General features: G+C 44.9%; 1 protein-coding gene across 1 annotated transcript in view; it reads left to right on the top strand.

Moving 5' to 3' along the window:
* GAP43 (growth associated protein 43) overlaps positions 1 to 24916 on the top strand; it is a 58550-nt gene extending 33634 nt beyond the window's left edge. The window contains exon 3 of the mRNA XM_077781238.1: positions 18962 to 24916. Within this exon, the coding sequence (XP_077637364.1) occupies positions 18962 to 19050 (89 nt within the window). The 3' untranslated portion in view covers positions 19051 to 24916. The remainder of the gene's footprint in view (positions 1 to 18961) is intronic.
* The last annotated feature ends 1097 nt before the right edge of the window (positions 24917 to 26013 follow it).

Below are 26013 nucleotides of genomic sequence, written 5' to 3' on the forward strand. Positions count from 1 at the left end.
AAACACTGCACTGGTGGTTGCTGGTGTGACTGCATTGGTCATTCATGAAAGACGGGACATCTGCCACTTCAGTGCTCCTCCAGCCCAGGGACAGATCCTCTTTCAGCTTCATCTGTCCCCTTGGCCTTCAAAGGTCACCTCATATCGTTTCTGTGATTGAAGACTGGCACACAGGTGTGCAGTGTCAGGCTGCCAAAATTAAATGGAATTGGCTCCTGGCCAGTGTCATCGGTTGGCTGGTTGCCATGGCATGCTTGGCTGCTACTACCTCGAGGCGTGCTGACCGTGCTACTTTAGGGTGGTGATGCTCATCTGCCTTGAATTTTACTACAATGGCTCTGTCATGCTATCTGTTGATACCTTCCCTAGTGCTAGCACTAGGGAAGGCATTTAATTCATACCCAGGGGGTATTTTTGCCTTTATCTAAGGGCAGGACAGAAAAAAGACAGGGTGTGGGGAAAGGAATAACAAACCTGATAAAGAGAAGTGCACAGTTTTAATGCTTAATATTTCTGGAGTGGGGAGTGTTTTTTGTACCAGTCAGTAGTTCCCCTGACAGCCCTCACCTCTCTCCTTGTTATTCAGTTCTATATGCTCTATCTGTCTTCTAGATAATGGCCTAGAAAATGGCTTCAAACAACTTCCTGTATGCAATGGTAGTTGGTCTGGGACCTCAGGCATTCACAGTTATACAGCAGGGCAGTTCCTAAGCTATCCTCTGTGTATGTAAAAGTGAAAAAGAGATGGATTCCATCCAAGAGATGGATGTGGGTAAGGCATGAAATGAGTCAGTGGGCTTTGTTCAATGGCAATGAAGGATTGATGTAAGAAGGACAATCTCTCAAACCTCTTAATATCTTTTGGTAGATGGCAGGAGTGCCAACAAATTGTCTTGTCATCTGAGCATCCTTGTTAAGACTTAGATTTATAGGTATTCTTCTTATGACCCAGCTTTTGGCTCTTTGGTGTTGGTATTACACTTAGATAGGCTCCCTTAGATGCCAGCCTACTCAACAAGACAAAATCCAAAGGTGATGAGGGGAATATATACATTACATATGGATGAGGAAGTGAGACTAGTTCTAGTTGTGGTTGCATTGGCTTAAATCCAGAGAGTCTCCATGAAAGTTACTGGAAAGAGTCTGGTAGTGCAGATGTGAAATGAGATCAGCACCCATCACAGCGACCATAGAAGAAGATGGGCTATGATGTCCTCCCAAGGTGGAGAGAAGGTGAATGTCACACAGTTTAGATTCGTTTTGTATTTCAGAAGTTTTCAAGTCTCACTTCCAAATTGAGTTGGCTCTCACATCAAAGAACTCTCAGATTGTCAGGTAAGAATACAAAGCCCAGAAATGTGAAAGAGTAAATTGTGCCTAAGGAAACAAACAGATCTTTTTTTCTTGGGATATGAAGAATGCTTTTCTTGCTTCATGAAATAGCTTTACAATGGAGCAGCTTCACAGCTGAAATGAAAAATCAGCCAGGTGACAAGTGCTTTGAATGTTAGAGCTAGCAGTTCCCCCAGGGCCCTGTATCCTGCAAGCAAGGAGCACTGGGAGGCACCATCTTCCCTTCACTTCCTCAGAGGGAGCAAGTCCCTGTGGATCCTTTTTAATGGTTCACAGTTGAATCAGTTCTTTGTTTTCAGTTCAGTCCCCATATTGATGGAAGGACAATACTTGCTGCACTTTGGGAGCACTGGCTGGATAAAGATTTGGAAAGGGAGACCGTCTATTGTCTTGTAGCAGCCAGAATGTGCAATCTGCACTATGTGAGAGGATTGCAGCTGTGTGACTTGGAATTTCAGTCTTGGCCCACGAGTAGCTGGCACAAGGCAGAACAACCTCATTGCTATTCCTATTTCAAGGGAGCTTATCTCTGCTGTTACACCTGGTAGCCAAGGAAAGCAATTCAAATACAATAGTCTTCCCATGACTGCCCCAGAGGGAACCAGTCTAAGCAAGCATGGCAGCATTTTTTTGTGTGTAGTGCTATTCCAGCAACAAAGTAAAGAGTATATAAATGCAGTTTAGGTTGCCTGACACATGCTGAAGTATAAAGTCTGTGTCTAGTCCCCAGTTGCTCTGAAATTTTAGTCTTTGCATTGTGTCTAAATGGGTATAAACATCACCTATTTCATAGCTGGCTTTGTATTGGTGCAAACAGCCATGTGAGGGGCAGGCTGGAAAGTCACAATTTTCCTACACACAGCCTGACACAGGTGCAGGATTTTCTCCTCTACTGCCGTGCAATACTGTCTCTTGTCCCATGTATGCCTCAGGTCTGCTGTTTCCTAATGAGGTGCAGCTTCCCCTTTAGAGGTGGGAACTGCACTAGTGGGCCAGTGGTGAAGCAGTATTTGACCTTTTTTAATAAGATCATAGGTGACATATTACATTTAATGATTTAATAAAATCATAGGTGACAGTAAAAATATTTACTGATGAAAGGGTGTGGGCCAACTATGGAAAAGGCCTCTTCAGGAGAGCAGGGTAACCACTCCTTCGTACCTAAGAGGTACCAGTTCTTCTGGAACCTCAGTAAGGACTGCATGGACACTCAAGGCTGGTTACTGGAGTCACTGGCTTATTTTGTGAAGGCTGCAAATTATAGGAAAGGTGACAGCAATCTTTCACTCCTTCTGGCTGGCAAGTACAGCTGTTGCTCTTCCAAACCACACACACAGGTGACATTGTTTAGAGCAGTGCCTGCCTGTGTCACAGTGTGTACCATGTTGTACAGTAGTCACTCACGATAACACATGGTTCTCTACAGCCAAGACCAGTGGTTGAACTCCACCTAGATTTTGCTCTAAATCACTCTCATTGCAATTGTTTCCACAGTGGCTCACTGCATCTGCATTCAGATCATCATGAGAAAATGCTCCATGGGAAGAAGGCTTTCTGTCAAAAATGATAAACAAAATTTCTGCTGAGAAGGGCTCAAATAGCAGACCTGTGGACTGTCTAGACAGACAGTCTATGAAATTTAAGTGATGGCTGTTTGCCGTAGATGCCAGAAGTGCTCTGCACCACTGCCAGTGTAATCTCTTTACACTAGGATCAAGTAGACTGGACTTTTCAGATAGATATGAGCTTGCAGAGTGTCAGCTGGAATTTACAGCTCCAGGGAGCTGAAACTCAGAAGTAGAAATACTGACTCTGTGGTACAGATGACTGCCACCTGCAGAGGAAAAGGATTTGTAAAGTTCACCAGGTCAGCACAGTCAGATTAGTTAGACATTCCTCAAGAGCTGTTTAATAGGTGCATTAATACTAGATTATCAATGTCAGTGCAGCGATCATTTCCAGTCTCTGTGGAAATGTCATAGACTCTGGAAAGGTGAAGTTGCACTCACAAGGATCCATGCAAATAACTGGTGGAGGAACACAGAAATTTCCAAGCTAGGTCAGAGCTAACATCCATTTATTGTACTGCTCTCTGTGGCTAGCACAAAGCACTGCTATGGGCAGATCTAGTGTAAACTACTTCTCTGCTGCTGGGACTCACCCCTGTCTTCTACTGTCTGAGATCTGGCTTAACAGGTAAAGCATGGTGTATTCTCTCTTTTGATGCTAATATAACTATGGTGGTGTATAGCATACATATTTGTGTGTGTATGCACACAAAATATCTGATTAAATATCAACAGCTTTCCCAACTCCAACCAGCTGTACAATGGCCATAAAGTTCAGTGACAAATTGGCCACCATTGCCTTAAATATTTTTCTGCACTTGTGCTATGTCACAGAAATAGCAAAAGCTTGTGATAGCCCTACTTCATGCCTTTGATTATGGTATATAGCATCATACAGTATGCATTTATGCACAGAGGGCATAGTCTCATAGCCCTCGCAGTTCATCTCCTTCCTGAAGAAAACGCAAACAGTGCTTTCAACTGCTTTTTATATGAAATTATTCCCATGCTTTTTAGAAACTCTGTCACTTTTCTCTGCACTCCCTTCAAATCTGCAAATCTGTTTCATGAGATGGAATGACAGATACTCTTCACATTGGTCCAAAAAAAGCTGTAACTGTTTACCTGTTTCCAAAAGGGCATTACTTCTTCTGTTTTGTTCCTCATCCCAGTCCTTGTGCACACCAACCTCTTTCCTTTTTGCAGACAGCTACTGTATGAGCACAGAGGACTGCAATGACTCTTTTTGTAAAGACACTACTGAAATATTTTATTTAGACATATGATGATCTGTGAGACTGGGCAATGGCCAAGAGAACCAAACAAAATGTAAGCAGCGACAGAAGGCTTACAAGTCAAGTCACTGGCATCAGCTCTGTAGGATAGTTTCCACTTCCAGTTCTGGACCTCCAATAGACCTGTGAAAGACTATATTACACAAGCTCAATTTGAACAGGTTTCTAGACACAGTATTTCTGAAGACTACATTCATGCTGCAAGCTTGATTTAAAGAAGGGCTTCCTCATTTCCTAGCTTTCCTCTCTGGGTACCATTCAGGAAGAAAATAGACAAGATATTAAAAATAATGTGTCTGGGAAACCCAAATGTTAGAGACTACTGCTGTAGTTTTCTTTGCTGTTCTTTGAAGGAGAATCTGGTCTGGTTTTGCAGGTTACTAGAACTGTGACTTCTTTCCTACTTCTGTGTTCCCTGCCAAAGTCTCCCTTTAGCTCTAATGGCCTGTACCATTTAAGAGCCTTGGTTATATCATCACCAAATGTGAATTGGTGAAATGTTTCTTTTTTCTTTCTGTATCCTTAGCTACATCAGTGTCATCATGGAACACTGGAAGAGAATGGAAAATCTCAGCTGAAGTCCTGGCAGTCAGGAGTCCACCTTGGACACCTACCCTTCACTGTAGTGTAGTCAGGAAAAAGAGCTATGGAAAGCTGGACAGGGTCCAGGGATATAAAGAAAAATGCTGTTCCCCTAATGACCAGAAAAGTGAGACTCAGTGCTTCATGCAAATAAGTCTTAGATAAAGGTCATAAGGTCCCAATTAGCCAGTGTTCAAAGAACCACAGACTTCCCAGCTGTACCTTGAGGCAATAGCAAATGAGTCCTCCTTTCATTATGAAAGAAATCAGAAGGTGGAAGACACTATTCAAACTCTCCATCTTCCTTCAGCAAAACATAGTAATTGGTAATGCTAGTAATGATAACTGGACATTACCTGTAACCTCCAGGGCTTAATGAAGAAGAAAATCTCTCTGACATTTAGAAGAGCATCCAAATCCCAATGCTGGAGTGGGTGCAGTGGCACAGAACCGTATCTGATAATGCATTGCAGGTAAAGGGAAAGGGTTAGGAGAGCAGGAACAAGAGCTGTGACCATTTTGCAGGAGCATTCCTCAGTGCTGCTGACTTTGACAAAACTGTCTTTGCAGCTCTGAAAAATATTTCAAAGACTTTACTTAATAACCTCTTGAAGAGATGGAAGATGGAATAAAGTAAAAGTAATTTAAAGTTGGGGTGGTGGCAAGTACTTGTAAAACACTCTTTGATGTTCTTAAAAGCTTGGGGCACACATTGATTTGGAAATGATACAAGCCTGTAACAGGGAGTTGTGAATGCAAGCTTGTGTGGACTGAGTCCATAACAGTCTAGTTTCTAAATGAATATAGGACTCCATTCCCTCACTGGGTGTAGGGTTAGAAGAAAAAAAAAGGAGGATAGGTATTCCAGTTTAGACATCCTGTGTTACCTATTCTGCTTATGCAAGGCTAGGATTTCCCCTGTGCTTTCAGCCTCAGTGTCACAAACTGTTCAGAATAACCTCTGATCATTGGTGCTGAAACAAGGAATATGTCACAGGAGACCAAACCCTGGGACTGGGTTTTCCCTGCTTCAGAAATATTTGTGAGTTGAAGGAGTCTGTCTTAATCTTAGATGTGCTCACAAATGGTCTCTATATTTGTCCTCTGGAAGGAACTCAGTGCAATCTTGCAACACTGGTCCTCTGCTTTCCCTTTTTGTCAGAAGAGATCTGATCTGATCTGATCTGATCTGATCTGATCTGATCTGATCTGATCAGAGGGCTGCTGTGAGTTTATCTTCAGTAGGACTGCTACAGTTCATAGGAGCAGCAATTCTATCTGGCCCTTTGTCTGCATTCACAGACCATTATTCAACTGGTACACCAGGGATCCAGGTGGTGAAAGGAGGTAACTTCTTTATTGCCAAACAGTGAGGAGGCATGAGTGTCACCTTGATCTTGCAACTCTCTTCAAACACTGCAAACAGTTTTGGCACCTGCCTTTAAGCTTATCTTTGGGGTTGAAGATGTTTTTTCACAAAGCCATCCCAGCACTATTGCTAAGCCTTTGTTGGGAGACTTAGCAATATGGTGCCTGCTTGGACTAAACTCGACCTTTTGCCCATGGCACATCCTCTCCCAAACACAGCTGAGGTCCACCAGGAAGGCACAGTGAGGAAATGCACAGCACTGCTGCTGAGCAGCAGACTTTTGTCTCCAGAGACACTAACCCAACACTGTTCACCGCACTCCATAAAGACACAGAAAATGAGAAAGAAAATGGGTTTTTGTGCCTCAAGATAGAAACCTTTTTCATTGCTGAAGCCAAATGACTGTGAGAAAGATGGATGGAGTCACTGATTTTTACATCAGGGAAGAAAAACAAAATTCCAGATGCTCCTAACTGATGTAGCATGCAGCTACTTCTTGGCCTCATTTCTAGCAAAAGACATAGACATGGTTCTGCCAAACAGAAGAGATAAACCTGATCACAGTTCAAACCACAACTGTGCAGGGCTTCTGAGTCCTAATAGACTGGAATTTTTCTGGGATAATATTTTTTTTTATTAAAGGACCATTTAATTAATCAAACCCAAACATATTATATGCCATTACCAGCAATTATGGTGATTTGTATGGGATTTGTAGAATGAAGTAGTAAAAAAATCTTTGCTTGCTTTTAGGGTAGCTAGTATGTGAGGGTGAAGTCCTCCCTGAATGGGACAGAAGACAGGGGGGGCATTATGCTAGGAAGCTGAAATCCAGTGAGCTTTGCAAGCAAGCCATTGGGCTGCTGGACACATTTTCCTCTGATCCCTCATGCTGGAGCTATTCCACTTTGTATAAATTATTTACTGTTTGCTGGAGCCAGGATGTGGCATTTGGACTCTCCTGTTCCAGATGAGTGCCCTCACCACTGGTCTACAGAGTAAATGTTTTCCTCTGGCCCAATAAATATTTAATGGTTTATGGAAGTGGAACAGTTCCAGCAGGAGAGGAAGAGTAAGAGAGACATGTTCATTCACATGGATACCTCACAACATTGCCCTGTGACCAGCAGGCAAGACCCAAGCCAAGGAACTTTGTAGCAAATAAAATCAGCAGGACAAGACAATAAGGGCACAAAATGGTGAGATGCCACTTCCTATGCCTCAGTGCAATTTCACAGCAATGTCAGAGCAGCACAGGCCTGATGAGTTCATACCTCATATCAGGCCCTCTTCTTGTGACCACTGTTGTCAAAATTACAGTGCTCAATCCAAAGTTATGGGTTGCTCCACCTTGGCCAAAAACTTACAAACTCTGCACATGGAAGCTGTGGTAACTGGTAGCTTCTGTAGACCTGTGCAGAGCTGGGCTTCAAGGCAGACTTTGGCTGCACACGAGATGGTGGAGAAGCAGCTACTGCTTAGTCCCACAGCTGAGTCAGGGCCAAGGAAAATGTCCTTTGATGAGGAAAAGAAGCCTTGTCATTGCAGACTAGCTCAGCAAAGGGCTGTCTTAGCTCCCTGTAAGGGTACTTTTTTCACCATCGTGGACAGTGCTGAGGAACTGTTGACAACCTAGACATTCCTGATGCTCCAGAGTGTGTGAATCCAGGGCTTCCCTCTGGCTGCCCTGGAAGGCCTGGGACCCTGGCAGGGAGTCAGGAACCCCCCTGTACAGAGCCCCCAGAGACACTGTCTCTGATCTCTGTCCATGGAAAAGAGTTTTCAGTCTTACAGGACGAACTACAAGCTCTGAGTGTTTGATATAAGTAATAATTAAGTGTGGCATGGGTGCAAAAGTCTAATTTTAGGATTCGAGATTAGGGGTCCAAAGGGGACAAGATGGAGGAAATTGGATGTGCCTTGTCCTTTTTCTCCTTCTTCATGCCCTCCATGTTTCACTGTAGTGTTGGCATTTTTCTATTGGTTTAGGCTGGGGACACACTGTTCAACGTAGGTGACAGATATTGGCACATTATTGTAAATACAGCACAGGTAGTTTCTGGTATTTAATGTTTGTAACATCCCACTGAGGGCAGAGCCCCACACGCTGCCCTGCAGGACAGACCTGTTAGAGAACATGTTAGAGACAAGCAAGAATAAACAACCTTGAAAACCAGCACAGATAAATTATGGCTTCTTCTTTGGCAATGGGGCAGAAAGACAGAGACTTTTTACAATCTCGGAATCATCAATACCTCAGATTCTGACACAGAGAGGTGGTGCATCCTGGCTATGGCACAGCTGGCTGTGCACAGGGCATGGGGCTGCCTGGCTGTGCCCCTAGGTGGTCTCCCCAGCATTTGCAGCTGTCCCACGCAGTGCCCTCATGTCACGGCCGAATTCATTATCTGCCTGATGGAATTGTTATTGTGAAAAGCCAATTAAACCGAGATGGCTACTGTGGGACAGCTGCATCGGTTCGCTTGGCGCAGCACTCAGAGAGTTCAGAGAGTCAATAGTCCCTGTCCAACTGGGAGAAACAGCTCTCAAATCTGGTCAAAAAAATGAAATGAATCTGAGCCTGCCAAATTTGAGTTAAAATCAGAGTTACTGATGCAAGCTCCTGCCACCTTCGCAGAGAAGACTGGTGCTGGCAGTAAAAGCACTCATGAGAGGTTTTCCAGACAGCTCCTTCCTTCCTTCCTGCTATACAACTTGACTCTTTGAAAATGGACAGTGCCAGGCTCAGGGCTGCTCTATACCTTTGTTTCCATGGAGCTGACCACTTACTGGGCAAGCATAACACACCTCTGGTCACAGAGATTTATTGGGGCAGAAGGGATGACTACACAGCCCAACCCCTCACCTTAAGAAGTCAAACCAGGAGGATCTGGCCCGTATATAATCTGGGGAAAGTGCCCAGCTGCCTACCCAGTTTTGCAGGACACATGCTGTGACTCCTGATCTTTCCATCCTCAGGAAAGCAGTTGTTAAGCAGTCCAGACAAGGGATTTCAAGAAGAGGGGAAAATTGCTCTGCACCACAAATGCCACTGTGATGTCTGAAAATGAGGTTTTTCCCACGAGTGTTTGTAGTTCAAAACGCCTTTCCCACATCTGGGCTCTCAAGCCTCCTCCTGATGAAATGAAAAGCAAAGGCTTCCAGGAGTTTTCCTGTGTACAGTGTGAAGCCTCAACTGCCTTCTGGAGAGCAGTGTCTGTGTTTTATCCTGCACAAAACACATTGGGATTCTATGGGTGCGCACCAGCCGTGCGTTTGAGAAATACTAGTAATTTCTTTGATGCAAAGAGCTGGTGGTGTTGATGTTGCAGCTGCTGGGGACAGTTATCAAAAGATGGCTGTGGAAAGCCTGACAACAGGCATTTAATAATTTTAGCACCCAATTTGCAGAGCCTTGGTGTTTGATGGTGGATGGAAACAAACTAACGATCTCTAAATGAAATTTCTCCTTCATTTAAACTCTAAATGGGAGGATTGCAAAGGGAAGAAAAAGAGACATTTTATATCCTCCCCTTGATTGTAATTCCCTGACTTCAGCTAGATCAATATCATTTCTGCTGGAGATGGAGGCTGCCTCTGGTTTCCATGGCAATGTGGTTATTGGAGGCTTGCAGGCTCCATGAATCCCCAATTTATCAGTCTTCTAGGCTCTAATAACAGAGACCAGCAGTCAGGCAGCTTATGAATGGCACATGTCTTTTGGGCCGGGGGAAGGGAGGCAGGAGCATGGTTTGTAGTAAGGGCTGCAGCAATTTGTTTTCCTACCACTGACAGCTGAAGGGGGAGGAGTACAAGAGGAGGAGCAGCACTTTAATTCTGGATGCACTGAAGGAATTTCTAGACCATTTTTCTGCAATTACAGAAGATTTCCTCATTTAGTTTCTTTTCCCTAGCCAGTTTTGCTGGGGAAGGGGAGGAGAAGAGCTTCACAGCCGGTCCTTTGTGAGAAGGTCGGAGCTGTAGATGGAGAACCCAAAGGCTCTACTACTCTGCATGTTTCCTTCCTCTTCTTAACCCTCTTTATTTCAGGATCAGCAGTGTGTAAATGCCAGCAGTCTGCCACAGTTTCAGGTTCATTTTTATCCCCCTACTGATCCTGACACCATTGCCAGGCTTCTCAGCAGAGCTGTGAGATGGGCAGACCTCTGAGGACCTGATCTGTCTGTCAAACTTCTGTCACTTGCTGTGCTATTCTCTGTGCATCTGCTTGGCCTCTCCAAATTCAAACCTCCATCCCCAAAGTGCTGTAAGCTTCATTCCCTGAATTAATTACTTTTCTAGGAATGTCCTGGCTGTAGAACAATCTATCTGTCACTTCAGTAAAGTTCAATTGGCCTATATCTGTTCAGGGTATTTCAATTTCTTCTTATCTTTTCTCTGATTTCTCCCCCATAATCTCATAGGGCTGTTGCTCTAAAGAAGCTAAAGAATAAATGGATGTGTTTTAGAAAGATCTTGTTCCTCTGTCCCCTCACGTGTACTCTGCTTCTAATTCATCCTCCAGAACTTAAACTATCAAGGGAGAAAAGATGGGTGACACAAAAGAATGCTGTTGCATGAGATGGGGACATCCTGTTTTCCAATACACGTGCCAAGAGCAGCTGTCAACTGTTACATTCCACAGCTGGAAGGAAGTTAAAACCTCTATATTCAAGCTCTTTGAATCATAAGGTATTTAAGGAATTAAAGAGTACCCTTTCTGGTCTGCAGGCTCTATGTGAAATCAACAGGGGCAGGGGAAAAGAGGAGTAAAGAACAACTTAAGGGTAATTTTTCCTAAGGTTTTCCTTAGAGGTGAAGTAATGAGCACAGGAGATAGAGGGGCTGGTAGCTTGGAACCTCTCCTGGAGGGAGCCCTTCTGGTTCATCAAGTCAGCTGAGCACCTGATTGTTTATCAAATCAACTCTGATCCCAGCTGATGGCTGGAGGACCCCCTGCACAAGTCACTTCCCATTTCTCCCCTTCAGGCTCCCTGGCTATGAAGACCATGGAACCTTGGTAGATGTCTGTTGAGGTCACAACACCTCTGATGCTGTTTGGTAGGAGGCCACTCAATGCCAGTGTAAAATATCTGCCTCCAAGGCACTCTCATCCTGAAAGAGCTCTTTTAGCTTGCCTTTGGCCACTGTACTATGCAGCCTCCCCCTGCCCACTGCTTTCTGGTGCAACAGAGCATCCCCACAGAAGCTGCCAGGTGGGAGCACTCTGTCCTCCTGGAGCTGCCTTTGCTTGTAGTGTGACGGTGGCCAAGGGACTGGTCTTGCTAAAGGAGATCTTGCTGTCTGAAAACCTAACCACTCTGGTAGGGCTTCTTCCAGTTGTAGCTGGATTTAAATTTAAAGTTTTGGGTACAGTAGGAAGGGAGTTTAGGACAAAAGTGCTGATGATAGGCAGTGATAAATGAACAGTCAGCAGTAGGCATGTCTTTTTCTCTGCATCCATGGGTGTGGGAAAGAAACAGCAATGGAAGAAAAAAAGAGAGCTGCTTCTTTCCCATTCTCCAGGATGGAGGAATATTTGCAACTGTAGCTCTTAACAGGGTTAACACTTCATATTCACAAGGCACATTCTCCCTTTTCTTTCCCCCCCGTTTTCCTCCATCACTCCCATTTCTCTGGAGACCTCAATGCTCCCTTCCCTCAGCTGAAGTTGGGAGTTTCCTCAGCAACCCGGCAGCTGGTGTCTAGACACTGTGAAAGATGCTTTGCAATGGAGCTGTGAGCCTGATTCCCTTCAACATCCCCTCCCCACTGCTATGCACTCTGAGCATATCTCCCACCATTTCTTCCCTTTCCCTCTACTGCACACATGGATGCCAGTGCAGGCTTGGATTTCCATGGTGGTGCTGGGGGAAGAAAGGCATGGGGTGAGATGAGAAGGAGTGGAAATCTCTAAGCCACTGGCTCTTCACCCTGACAAAGCACAAAGGCAGCTGGAGCAACAGAACTGTGTCTGGCTGTCCTCTGAGGATTTAGCAGGATCAGAAAAAGAGGCAAATGTCCACGCTTGGGCCAAAGTTACCAGCCATGGGTTTTGCAGAAGTTGTATTTTTTTGGGTCGTTTTCCTCAGTGCTGGGGCAACTGAACCATTCTTACATGGTTCTGGAAAAAGATGAGGTGGTATAGGAATAGGAGGCCCAAGCTACCATGTATTTGGGCCATAATAGCATTTTTATTTCAACCTTAACAGGCTACTTGCTTGCTGCTTTCCAGTAATTACTGTGTGACTTCCCTGGACCTCCTGCCTGCTACTTGCACTGGGGACATTCCTCCCGCCACCTTGTTGTGGAATGTGCCAAGAGTTTGCAGACCTCCTAGGTGCCATGTGCTCACCAGGGCCCCTGGAATCAGTACCATGGGTCTGTCTCTAGTGAGTGAAGGATTCACCAGGGATTTGGGAAAAATCATACAAGTCAGTATCCTGGACCAGACACAGCCAGTTTTATGAAATACTCAATTCCTTCATTTCTCAGTGTTTAGCTGGGGCAGCATAAGTCTACCAGTTTTCAGAAGCAGCAAGTCAGAAAGGTGAAGGATTTTAGCTCTGCGTATGATGCATAACAGGGCTGACTGCAATGGGCTAACATAGATCAGAAAGAGAACTGTGTAAGCAACAGCTATGAACCTGAAGAGTGTCTTGTTTCAGCAGTCTCAGACCTACCATCGTCTGCCTGGAATAGACTTCTGGCTGGCTAGAAGGACAGATGGATCGGGACAGATGAATCAAGCCGTGAAGCCTGGATCCAAATCTGGATCCAAATGTCATTAAAACTAGGAGATGCTCAGGGCAGGGATTTTAAATGAAGCTTTCCAGTGCTCCTTATCCTCAAAAAAAAAAAAAAAAAAAAAAAAAAAATTTAAGTAGAGTCACCTCTGGGTCATGTGAGATCTGCTTATAAGAGGACAGGAAAGCCCAGACTAATATCTGGAAGCAGAGTGATGACTAGATGAGGAACAGGTTTTCAGTTCAATCTCTGCCCAAGCTGTAGCTGGCAAAGGACAGAGAAAGGAGGAAGAATGACAAATGCTATAGAGAGCAGCATCTGAGTAGATTTGGGCAGTACTTCAGTGTGAATGCACAGGAGAGTTCTAGCTGCGCAATCAATATCAGCAATAATTATGCAAACACTGAGAAAGCAGCAAAAGCAATATCTCTGCATCTGTATTAGAATCCCAGGGTGTTGTGCAATTTCTCATCTCTTGGCATTGGCTGTGGTAATTTAAAGATCTGCAGTGGAACAGAGACAAAAAGGAAAACAAAACCCAAGCCACCAGTCACAAAAGAAATGATCATCAGAGAGGTTGCTGCTGCTGTGGTCATAAGCTGATGTCTGCTCTGATTTAATTAATCTTGGCAAGTCAGACGGGAGCTGGGCAGGTCCCAAGAGACAGTGTTTTACCCGGAAATCCACTCAACCTAATTTCACTAATGTAGGGCAGTGGAGAGACTTGGAGAGGAGCCTGCATGCTCACCCATTAGAGCACAGCATCAGCGAAGGCAGCTGGAAGCACCAGCATCCAGCAGCACTGCTGCTCGCATGCCTGCCTCAGCTTCACAGCAACCAGAGCTGCACAGCAACCAGATGTTCCAGGTGTTTGCTGCCCAGCAGGGCTCACAGACATGACTCTCACCCTTTCCAGGAAATAAGTGGAGTGCTGAGGAGCAGGAGCTCTTTAAGACCCCATTGCAGTGAGGCTCTGTATGTCACTTCATGTTGTTACACTTCCACTATGTTCCCCAGCAGGTGCCAGTTGGAGATGTAGGTATGAAGCCTCTGTTTGACACAGGTCCTTCAGCTGGGAAGCAAACACACATCAGCCTCTCCCACCGTGCAGCTCTACCCTTAAACAATTCTGCAGTAATGGCTTAAGGTTTGTCCAAAGCTGCCCAAAAGGTTTCTCAACTTGACTGCACCATCCAGAGCGCTAAATGGAAGTGAGAACAGTGGCAGCTCAGCTCACAGATGCCTGTCTCTGTGGCAAAATTATCCTGTGCTATAAGATGATCTGGACTGCAGCAAAGACTGAAATAAAAAAGCAAACTAATATCTCAGAGCTAGAAGAATGGGACCACAGGACTGGAGTGACCAGAGGACTGGAATAACCACAAACAGTGCAAGTGATGAATGGTGTGCATTAAAAGAACTGTAAGGGTGGTCATTGCAAGCACAAACTAGGTTGGTTTTGTTGTTAGTTTGAGGTTACTTTTTTTATCTTTCTGACCTAGTCATTCTTGCTTTTCTCTTCAGGACTGAATTTGGGTTTTGCCCCTCCTCAAGTTTGTTTATTTTTGCTTTATATTACAGCTCTGCCTCCTCTCCTGCTCTCTTTCCTCCACTCTCTCATTTTGTGAGTTTGGATCTTTTTTTTTTGCTTTGTAGCTGGAGTGCTCTAGAACAAATATGAATGTCTCCACCTTGGCTTTCTGCAGGTGTAGATATTCCAAGCCTGCAATTTGTCCTAAAGTAGGCATCCAAATAACACAAGTTAATAGAGTCTCGGAAATCTCCTATTTATTTACACTAATTAGGAAGGAAGGAGAGGATGAGAAGATCAGCTGCAGATGTCTCTCTGTAGATATCTGGAGTTAGGTGGGATGTCCATCCCATTCGACTTCAGCATTCTCATTTCATGATATCACTATGTGCACATTGATGCTGCTTCAGTCCAGGCTCACCTGAAGAAAGAGCTCATTTCTTCCTGCTTGTTCTGTCCCTTGCAAGTGGACACAGGGGCTCTGATCGTGCAGGCAGGAGGGGATCTCACAGTGCTGGCATGTTCAGAAGGGAGGCAGCTTTAGACAGGTGAGTTTGGCTACACAGGATTAAATGCCTTTGTTCCTCAAGCAGGGGATGGCCTGAATTCTCAACCACTTTTTTGTCACCTTTGCAACAAAGTACAAAGTTAATGAAAAATGCCCAAACTGTGCAGTTCTGGCTGCATAATGGCATTTGTCCTCTGCAAACCCAAAGGTACGATATCCAAGAGTTAAAAAAAAAAAAAAGGAAAATCAAGACTAGTATTGGGTAAAAAGCACTGTAAGAGATATCTCCTTGATGTGTGGAATCCCCAGGACAGCTATCTGCTAATCTCTTTGGCGATACCCTGCCCTCCTTTGCTGGGACACTGAACAAGGCTGGAGAAAGCCCAGAAGGCATACTGCAGGAATATCCTACATCAAACAAACTGGTGAGTCAGATAAAATGGCTCACCTCTCCTGAGGAATCAGAAGCTGCTGTTAACTGGCCCTGATGTCACTGGAGTTGTGATGCATTGCCCCCATTGCGCAGAGCAAATCCTCTTCCTTTTACTGCTGTTGTTTGGCAGTGCCACAGCTTGAATTTTTTTTTTTTCTTTTTCTTTTTTTTTTTTTTTTGTGCAGAATTCTTTTTTCCTTCATGATACTGCTTGTTGCTGAAGTTCATTGCTACATAATAACACCAGGTTGCTTCTTTTCCCTCATTCCAAAGATCAGTGAAGTGCTGGTAAAGCTGCTAGGAATTAAGACATAGCTTAGGGTGTAGCAGTACAGTCTTTCCCTTATTGTTTCAGTATCCTGCAAGAGAAAAGAGGGAGAGCAATTCACTGAATTTTGTGTGATAATTCTTATTCAAAAAGATAGAGTTCTTGTTTATACTTGGGATATGCACAGTCCACCATTTGAGTTGTATGATCCCTCTCTGTTGACTTGAATATGTGATGAAGTGGCCTTAAATTGCTCCTGCTGCTCCATGATCCTTGTTAGTCCAATCTGTTTCATCCATGACAGAAATCAGTGCAGTCTCTGGCCTTCTTCAGCAGACAGTCATCAGCCTGCCACTATCTGCTCCCTAGAGAACATTAATGGGGACAGTGAGGCACCTCTGTGCAGTTCCTCTGCCAGCCAGGGATCTCTAGGCGCCGTGGGTACTCCCTGGAAATTAGATTTGCCACTGTGGTGAGCTAACACAGACTAGAACATGGCAGAAAATTGTGTTTCAACTTGCCTGCTTATCCTAAGAGCAAGGACAGCATGGGAACACTGTGAGATAACCAACATCACTGCCAGCTCCTCCACCTTGAGTGTGAGTAGATTTCTTGTCCATCCTTCCTGGAGTGCTGTCAAGAGCCCACCACTGTAAGAGCTGGACCCCACTTTCAGCTGCTGATTAACAGGGCATCTCTGTGACTTGGTGACACAGCAGATGTTCAGGACCCCCCAGTGTCTGTCTGTCTGTCCCTGGCTTGCTATGTTATGGGACTGTCTGTTGTGCTGCACTGACGGGGCTGTGGGACTGCCAGCTAAAACCTGTGCATATTTTTTGGTAGGAAGACACAGAAAGTTTTAAGCAGAATGAAAAGCAGTGTCAGACTTGTGCTCCTGAAGCCATGTTATGTCTCTCTGTTGCTCATTCACTCATCTTCTATTCATGTGAGGTGAAAACTCCAGAAATTCACATCAAGTGAGCCTTACTAGGATCTGTCAGAGCCCAGTAAGAAATCAGAGTTTGCTGCTGGCTAACAATAGTCTTTTCACTCAGATTTAGGGGTAGATGGTTGCACACTGGGATTTTACTCTCAGCTTCGTAATTCAGTGTGTCTCCTGCTATGAATGCCTTGAAGAGCAGCATTAAAGGGACTCTCCTCCCTCCCAAGTCATTCAGGAAAATTTAAAAAAAGTAGGCCAAGCTTTGCCTCCCAATGATACTTGTTGTGATCCTATTTTAATCAGTAGCCTATTTTGTCTCTGGTCTGTGGTGGTAGCTGTACCAGATATAGATGGAGTCCTTGAATAGCATCCTGCTTAGCTGTTCTGTATCCAGGGAAGGGGAGTCCACGGATGTTTTTGCTGACAGGGGGTTTGCAGATGCAGTGGCTGAGGCCATGGGGATATTCCTACAGAAATTTTTCCTTCTGGAAAATCAGCAGTCAGAATTTACCAAGATAAAAAAATATTTGAAGGTCCAGAAGCAGAGCCTTTAATGAAGATGATTCAGAATGGAAAGTTGCATGCAACTTAAATGTGATTCATAAGGAAGTGGTGCTTAGGAATATGTTTAAAACCCAGGCTAAAAGAGCTGAGGGGAAGAGGGAAGAAGGAATGTAGCACCTACTGCCAGTATTGGCTGCAAATACAAGTCTGCCATCTGATGGCATCAAATGGACCAGGCCAAAATGTGTGAATGGTGTCAGTAAGGAAAGTTTCACATCCGAGTTAGAATTCTCATGAAATATGGGTATGAGAATGCTAATCCTCACAAACTAAACACTGGCAACTGAAAATCCTCACTGTTAGGCCAACACCACGGGCCCTGGTGTGATTTTTGTGTACACTAAGTAGCTTTGCATCAGACAGGTCCCATACCCTGCTCTGGAGAAGAAGAGAGTTTAGCCATATGGACATAAGCTGTGCCAGTTGGCCTCAGGGCCAGGGAGAAATCCCTGGCCCATTTTATTCACTGGTACAATGTAGTTTGATAACCCATCAGAGATGCCAGGAACTGTGCAGGGAACCCACAGTGCTCTCTGAATGAGATGGGTACAGTATGTGTCATACCAATGACATGTGGTTTGTCCCACATCACCCAGTCCTCCTTCAGTGCTTGTTTCTTTTCCCAAGTGTTTCTTTTCCCTGTTCTTTATCCCAAGTGTGGGTTGCTGCTTCCTTGACCTCTCCATGAGCATTGTATGTATGGGACTGGGAGCCAGTGAGGAAAAGGGAGAGATGGCAATGGAGCAGACCAGTCAGTACAGTGCACCAAGACCCTTGGGCAACTATTCTGTAGCCTTGGGTCCACCACTACCTTGTCCTGTACAAAGCAATCCACACAGTTCATGCACTGTTTCTGAAAGAGGCTGGGAAAATGTTAGCATACCCTGATGAGAGCTGGGCAGTAGAAACTCCAAGACAATTAAATATGTCCTGCTGCAATGAAGGAGGCATGGGCTAGATGAGCCCAGGAGTGAGATCAGTCCATCCTGAGGGGCATTCCTTGTTCTTCCTGTCTGCCTCTGCCTTCTCTTGGGTTCTGATCCTCTGTCTAGTACACTGTGGGACAGCTCCTAGCAGTAGTTTTAGCTTCTCATGTGAATGGTGTGCCAGAACAAGGTGTCTGACTGACAGGCAGACCTAGCTTCCATTTATACTCAGTGCTTCCCCCCAGGCCAGCTTTGCTTTTGAAAAGAGAGACTAGGAAACTGGAGAGATGTGGCAATCTCTGGATGAAGGCTCCCATTCTTGAAGGCTAGAGACATTTCTCTAGCTCTCTGTTCAGTGTGAGATAAGTCTGAGTTACTGGATATAAAATTTTTCCTTCTGGGTCTTTCAGACATCAAGTGTGTATAAATTTTGTTCTTTGTGACTCTCTTTAAGTCTTGGCTGGGAGTATCTATATTGTAATTGGGGGACTATGATTCAGCAGTGGTTGGTACAGTCAGTGGGTTCTTTAAAAGGGTGTGTGAGGTAGCTGATAAGCCAGTGATAAGCCAGGAGTCTAATCAATGCCCCTAATGAAATGAACAGTGGTTGTCTGGTGCATCAGCAGCAAGCAAGGCAGCTCCTTCCAGTGGCACATGCTTTCTGGCTGAAGGTGTTTTGTGAGAGCTACATATTTGCCTGCTGGGCTGAACCTTGGCATGTTCTTTTCATGCTGCAGAAATTCCAGGGACTTTGAGACCTGGGTGATTTTGGAGAGGGAGAAGCCTGAAACCCTGCAGTCCATCATGCTGTGTGCACATGCAGGATGTTTTAGACCATGGCTGACTAACGCTGGACCGTCTCTTTCCCCACTAGATGCTGTAGAAGAAACCAAACCTACTGAAAGTGCCCAGCAGGAAGAGGTGAAAGAAGAAGAGAGCAAGGCGGACCAAGAAAATGCCTGAACATTAAGAAATGACTCCCCATTGCCCCTCCCTCCCTCCCCCTATCCTCTATCCTTCCTTCCCACCCCAATCTCGATTTCCCCCCTTCCTGCTCACATCTGTGAGCCTGTGTCTGTCCCTCTCCCATTACCACTTAAACCCTTTTTCTCTCTGTGTGGCAAACATTTAAAGAAAAAAAAAAAAAGCAGGAAAAATCCCAGTCAAACAGTGTGGCTTAAACATTTCTTTGTTTCTTGGTGTTGTTATGGCAAGTTTTTGGTAATGATGATCCAATCATTTTGGGAAAATTCTTGCACTGTATCAGAGTTCTTTGACCTGGCGCGTGCGTGTGTCTGTCTGCCCACTGCGAGCGCTCTCTCTCTCTCTCTCTCTCTCCTCTCCTCCAAGTGTGTGTGTGTGCAATGTTACGTTCATCTGAGGAGTCCAGACTTACCAAGTGAGTAAAAAAACAAAAGAGGGGGGAAAAAAAGGTTATTTTCTTCCTTTTTCAATGTGATGGAATGAACGAAAGAAAAAACAAACAAAAGACCAAACACAAAAAACAAGTGAACAAAAAAGAATACTAAACCCCAGTTTGTTTCCAGAACTAAAATAACAACTAGAAAATGTGCCAATTAGCGTAATGCTTGGCTCCAGGCTCCTTTTTCAAACTGAACAATAATTATAATAAATGAGAATAATTATCATTAATACCACCGTGTCGCATTTCTATGCTGCCGTACATCCTGCTGGCCTGTGATCTTTGGTGGGTCACTTCTTGCGTGGCCCAGCCGTGCTCCTTGGCCACAAGTCAGTGGCTGACTGCTCTCCCTGGCACTACTGAGGGGATTTTTAAGGGGAGCAGGCTTGGATTTTGAGCGAGATATTAGCACTGACTAACATAAATAATGAAAGTCGCAAAATCAGTTTTAGGAAAGCTCATTGAAAGCATCCCTCTAGGAGACCTCTAGGCCCTAATCTGGGGAACTACGGTGACCCTGAAGGTATGAGCCTGCAAAAGGACCAGCTTTGGTCTATGCCCAAGGTCTAACTCCTGCCAAGGGGTGTGCCAAGGGCTGTGAGGGAAAAGGGCCCCAGGACCTGAGCTTCTCACCACATTGGGCTGGAATTGACATCCCTGCGTAGCATAATGTGGCCCCCCAGAAGTGTTCTGTTTGGGCCAAAATAATTGGCCCAAAATAAATTGGGCCAATTATTATTCAATATTTATTGAATAAATAGGCACATGGGAAGGATGAGGCCTGGTGGCCTAGGAGCCAGTGGGTGGCACTTTGAGAAATACCTCATCCTTGCTCCTGCCAGACCCCGGGCGTTTCACCCAGCTCTAGTGAGGGCCAAGGCATTCAACTGTCATTTATGGCTGTGGGCAGAGGCCCAGCTCCACCACTGCTTCCCCCACGTTGTGGGGCTGTTCCCTGGTGCCACCCAGCCTGTCCCAGTGGAAGAATGACAGACACCAAATCCCGAGCTTGTGCAGCCATCTGGGTCTGCTGCTGTCTTTAGGAGCTGTGAGAGCAAACAGTTAAAATACATTTAGTAATATCTGGGTTTTCATAAAAGCTAATTACTGCTCTTTCACTGCCCTGATGATTTTAATGGGCTTTCCCAGCAGCTCCTGCACGGTTTCCTGGCCTCCTTGGCAATGACAGCCAGAGTACCCTGCAGCATAAATGTGTGATGCTGCAGGACCAGGATTAAATTGTCCTCACAGCAGGAAGACCAATAGATGGGAATGCTGACAGCTCCAATGTCCTTTGGTGGCCGATGCTTCTTGGAGTGGCAGCCCCATGGCCTTCGGAGGGCTGGCTGGCTCTCCTTGTCCTACTCCTTTGTTCTCCTCCATCTCTTTATTGGAAATAGGGAGAAAAGATGAACAGTGTCTCCTCAGAAATGATCACTTTGAACGTAGACTGCTCACCTGGAAGTGCCATCAAAACATGTCAGGATTCATTTCCATGTGCTTCCTGGCATTCTGTAGAAATAAGAGAGAGAGAGACAGGGAGGGTTTTTTCTAAAGAGAGGGAAAGAGAGAGTGGGAGATAGATTGGACAAAGATTTTTAAAAACAGGGATTAGAGAGCTGAGGGGGGAAAAGATTTTTGAGTGGATAGATGGATGATAGGGAGAGAGAGGGGAGTATAGCTAGAGAAAGAAAGATTAGAGTGCAAAAGATGAGAGAGAGACAGGAAGAAATTAGATAATATGGAGCAATAGATGATTGATAGAGATAGTGAAACGTAGATAGCTAAAGTAGATTAGACAGACTAAATAGGTAGAAAGATGGGCTGACTGACAGATAGGTATTGTGTCATATTTCATAAATGATATATATGCTAATATTCCCATGTCATGATGGGTGGTAAACCCTGAGACACCTTCCAGCCTGACCTCAATTCAGCAAATGTAGCGCAGACATCAGGCATTGCTTGGACCGTATGTCAGGTCTCACCACCCCAGCCATGCCTGCCATGGCAGCAGCAGGGTGTGGATGGTGTTTGGGAGGAGCACGGGGCTGAGGCGTAGGCAGGAGAGGTGTTTGCTGTTCGTAGCACACAAGGGGCCAGCCCAGCGCAGACACTTCAGACACTCCGTGTCTCTAGCACCAAGTTGAGAGAACTGAGGCTCAGCTCTCAGGATTTGTGGGAGAGGTGTTTGGGAGGAGGCAGGAAGGAGGGACCATGGTATTTGTTTCTCCTGTCATGACCATTTTAAAAGGCTTTCTGTCTTGCCTGTTTCTGCAAAGACCATGTGGTTTCCCTGCTCTTCTGATTTCAGACCCGAAAATTTTCATCTTGCCTCCACTTTGCTATTACTACTTTTAACTTTATAAGGAAAAGAAAACTACTTCTCATGTCTTCCTGGACATAGGCCTTCCTCCCTCCTCAAAAAATGAAACAACTTTCTCTCCCCAGGGACGTTTTACCTTTGTATTTCTCATGTTGCCTCCCCCTTGGCTGATGGCTGGGGCATTGCGTGTGTTTTGTCACCGTTTGTAAGAACATACTTTGCCATGTTGCTTAGACAACAAAGAGTTGGGTTTTGTGTTTTGGTTTTTTCCCCCCACAAAGTGAACTGGATATGTGGTTACCAACTGCAAACCTAAATAATTTAAATACTAATTCCTCTCCCTTGGTTCCAGTTTAAAATTACTGGCTGTAACCAAGCACCCCCTATCTTTATTATTGTACCATGTCCTGATCCTGCCAGAGAGTCAGGGCAAAGAGAGTGTGAGAGAGAGCACAGAGACAAACACTGCCTTGAGCAGGCAGTGGTTTAATGTGTAATACAGAAGATTTGTATAGGAAGCTGGGCTGTCTTCAGGGTACAAGAAGAGAGCAGAGAAAAGCATTTGGATTTCCTTGAGTTGCCTCTTCAGCCAGATTTTCAAAGGCTAAAAGGAAACACTATAAAGGATGTAGCAAGGGATGGAAACTGGAAAGAGAACAAGGGTAGTTGAGGAATGATTTTTCTAGCAAGACATCAAGTGAGCTGAAAGCAGAAGAGGCAGGAGGTCCCAGAAGTAAACAGTGGGCAAAGAGTCATCAGCAGAGTAGTTTAAGCTTTTCTACTACTCCTGCTGTGACAACCTACAGGAATTCCCCAGCGAGTATGGATCTAATTCTCTCTCCCTGAAGATGATATAAGTTTGCCTGGAGGTGCCTGTGGTTGTTATTTTGTGTAAGAAAAGGGCAGGACATGTTAGAGTGACTCACACTGGGAATATGGTGCCTGACCTCACCATGCAGTGCTGTGGAAATTCAGAGTCCTGGAGGGGCTTTTTCCATGTCCCTGTTATAAGGTACACTAGTGACCCACAGCTATCCTGAATGCTCATACCAGCTGTAGGCCAGCTCTTGACATTTCACTACTACATTTCATTACACTAAGCTTTGAAAAAATGAAAAACATTCTGACATAAACTCCCCATCAATGCAGTAGATTGTAAGCGTGAATTTGGTCTGCTTTGCAATGCTTGCACCATCCTGACTGTCTGCAGATGACTGATAGCAGATGAAACCCCACAACCCTTGCAATGGGTGCATCAGCCAAGGAGCCTTTCCGTGAGCCACATTCCAATGGGAGGGAAAAGGCATTCTGCTGAGATCCCTTCAGACCCAGTGTTTTCCAATTCTAAACCCTAATGCAGCCCCATGAGAGGTTTTAGCCAGAAAGAACTCACCCATGGTGACCACATAAACATCACTGCTTGGGGAATATGTTACTCTAGATGAAAGAAATAGCCATGACTGATGGAGAGGAGTTTAGAAAAAAATGGAAAGAATGAAAAAAGGAAAGAAATAATGAAAAAAGGAAGAGGGAATTCATACCAAACTCCTCACAGGAGTTATTTCTTTTTTCCTGTGGTCTCCAAACAGCAAACTAGCACTTGTGACTTTTCCTACTGAAGGTCTGCTGTTTGTCATAGGTATCTTAGGAAGGAAATGGAGTGACTGTGGTTTGCAGAGGTGGAGGGAAGGGTTTGAATGAATGTTTTTGTGGTTCCTCTTGGCTAAGAAGTCTGCTTGGTGGTCACCTGCAGCTCAGCAGCACCAGAGGTGATGCTGGGGGTCCTCTTCCAGGCCTGTGCTCAGATTCCCTGCTTTTCTGCATTGCCACATTAGCACTTTCACTGGATATTTAGAGCACCTCAGGACTGGTTCTCCTCTCGCTCACACTGGGGTAACTCAGGAGTCGCTCCACTGGAACCAGTGGTGTTAATCTGGTGTGAAAATAATGCGAGAGGAGGATTCAACTCCTCGGGGGGGGATTTTCCAGGTCCCCGAGGGGGAAAAAAAATCAATGGGAGTTACACGTCTAACTGCCACTTGTGCCTGTGAAAGTCTGCCCCTTATCTACCTATATGTATATAGGGTACAGTTTTCAGAATAACCTAAGTGACACGGGCACTTGAGAGCACACGTTTCACTGGCTTTCAAAGAGACACAAGTTTCTAAGGCCCAGATGCTGAAGGATGTCCAAACTCCTCTCTGCAGCGCATTTGGGGGTCTCAGGCCTGAAATTCTCCAATCATTTCCCAAAATGGAACTGAAGATCATGAGTCATTTAGGTGGTCCTGAAAGCGCTACCCTCTATCCATTTTTCAGGGTGTTGATCTCAGGTCATGTGCGAGCCTGCATTCTTACCTACAATGCTTTATTACTACATTCTTCTGTTGAGCAATACTTGGAAGAAGAGGTGAAGGTCGAGATACACAGAACAGGCTAGTGACCCCAGTGGCTCACATCTGGAGTGCCCAGCTTGAGAGACACCTCACTGGGGTCCAAGCCACAGGTCCCCTGTATGCTCTCAACATCAAGATTCATGTATTACACACCCAGAACCACTGGTCACTTCTAAAAAAAGAAATCCCAGCCTGAGACCTAGACCACTCTCACAAAAGAAAATCCCAGGTGAACTGTTCACCTGATAGCTTGGTTTTTCTGCTCATGCCTGTTCCCAATGAATAAAACAAATCCCTGTGCATCACCTAAGCCCTATTTTGAGGAGTTCCACTGGCATACAGCTGAAATAACACAGTAATAAATCGGGGCCTGAAGAAGGTGGCTACAGCCTAGAGAGTATCAAGAACTGTGATGTGTCTGGAAGCTAAAAAGAGCAGAACTTGACAATTAGAGCGGCCCATTTCCGATGCTCTTGTGTGAGGATCTGGAAAGAGTCTCTCACTCATTGTACTTGTGCATTATGAATGTGTCCATCTGCAGAGATCTAATGTACACATATGTCCTGAATATTGTCCTAAGGTTGCAAGCTTCAAAAATGAGCAGAAAACATTCCCAAGAAGTGAGAATAATACAGATGTCTGTATTTGAAAAATTGGTTCAAATAAAGTCTCTCACTTATAGATACGTGTAGTTGTGTGCAATTATTTGTTCCTGGAACAGAAATTTCTCCCTTGTGTAGGACTTTGATTAATTTACAAAAAAAAATCTCATTTCATTCTTCCTTGACCTTCTCAGTCAAGTCCTACTATTGTGGTAAAAAAAAATGCTTTCTACTTATCCCGTCTGGGTAAAAAGCTGTGTTACATTGAAATGGTGAAGTAAAAGGCCAGTACAGGCCAGTATGCTTTTATGATCCTTAATATCCCTTGAGGTAGAATATCTAACTGGCCTAATGGAAGATGTGGTCACCTGGGCAAAAGTCCTGTGTTTTTATATAACATGACACACACATCCCCATGGACACTCTGACCCAGGAAAGTCCTGTGGTTGTCTGGGCACTGCCTGGAAACTGCCTGGAAAAGGCTGAACTGAAAACCGCTGTGCTTGGGCACCACAAAGATGCAAAATGTCCGTGGCCATATCTGGGCCTGGGTTGTTCTTAGTCAGGGAATCTGCTTGGATGTAGAAATGGGAATGGGGAGTTGCCAACCAGTAATGGTTCGACCTCTGGGGATAATTCAGCCCAACCCCTCTACCAAGCCAGGGTCACCTAGAGCAGGTGGCACAGAAGCCAGAATGTGTCCAGAGAGGGAGACTCTGTGACCTCCCTGGGCAGCTGTTCCAGTGCTCTGCCATCCTCAATGGAGAGAAGTTAGGCAACCTTGTGCAAGCTTACCTAAAGATATCAAATTCCTCACTGGATTTAAATCTTCAGTAGCTCCCTGAGAAACTCCAGAAGTTTTTGAGTCAGAAATATATATTTTAGCAGCTCAGAAGCTTCAGCTTAAGAAGCCTCACCAATTATTTCTCTCAGTATCAAATTTGCGCCAAGTGCAATGATATAAGAACAGAGCAGGAATTGCAGCCTGGGCTGTGCTAGGCATCTGACTTAATCCTGAGCTGTATCTGACAGCAGCTCAAGAGCAGAGCTGAAATCAAGCATTTTTGTCACATCTATTCATCCCAGGAAGCTTTACAACCACTATTTAGAAATCGCTTGCAACTCATCTATGAAATATAGCAGCTGGCTTAGCAAGGGCCCAGAAAATTCCTGATGAGGC

The sequence above is a fragment of the Lonchura striata genome, chromosome 2 (assembly GCF_046129695.1).
Source record: "Lonchura striata isolate bLonStr1 chromosome 2, bLonStr1.mat, whole genome shotgun sequence".
Lineage (NCBI taxonomy): Eukaryota > Metazoa > Chordata > Aves > Passeriformes > Estrildidae > Lonchura > Lonchura striata.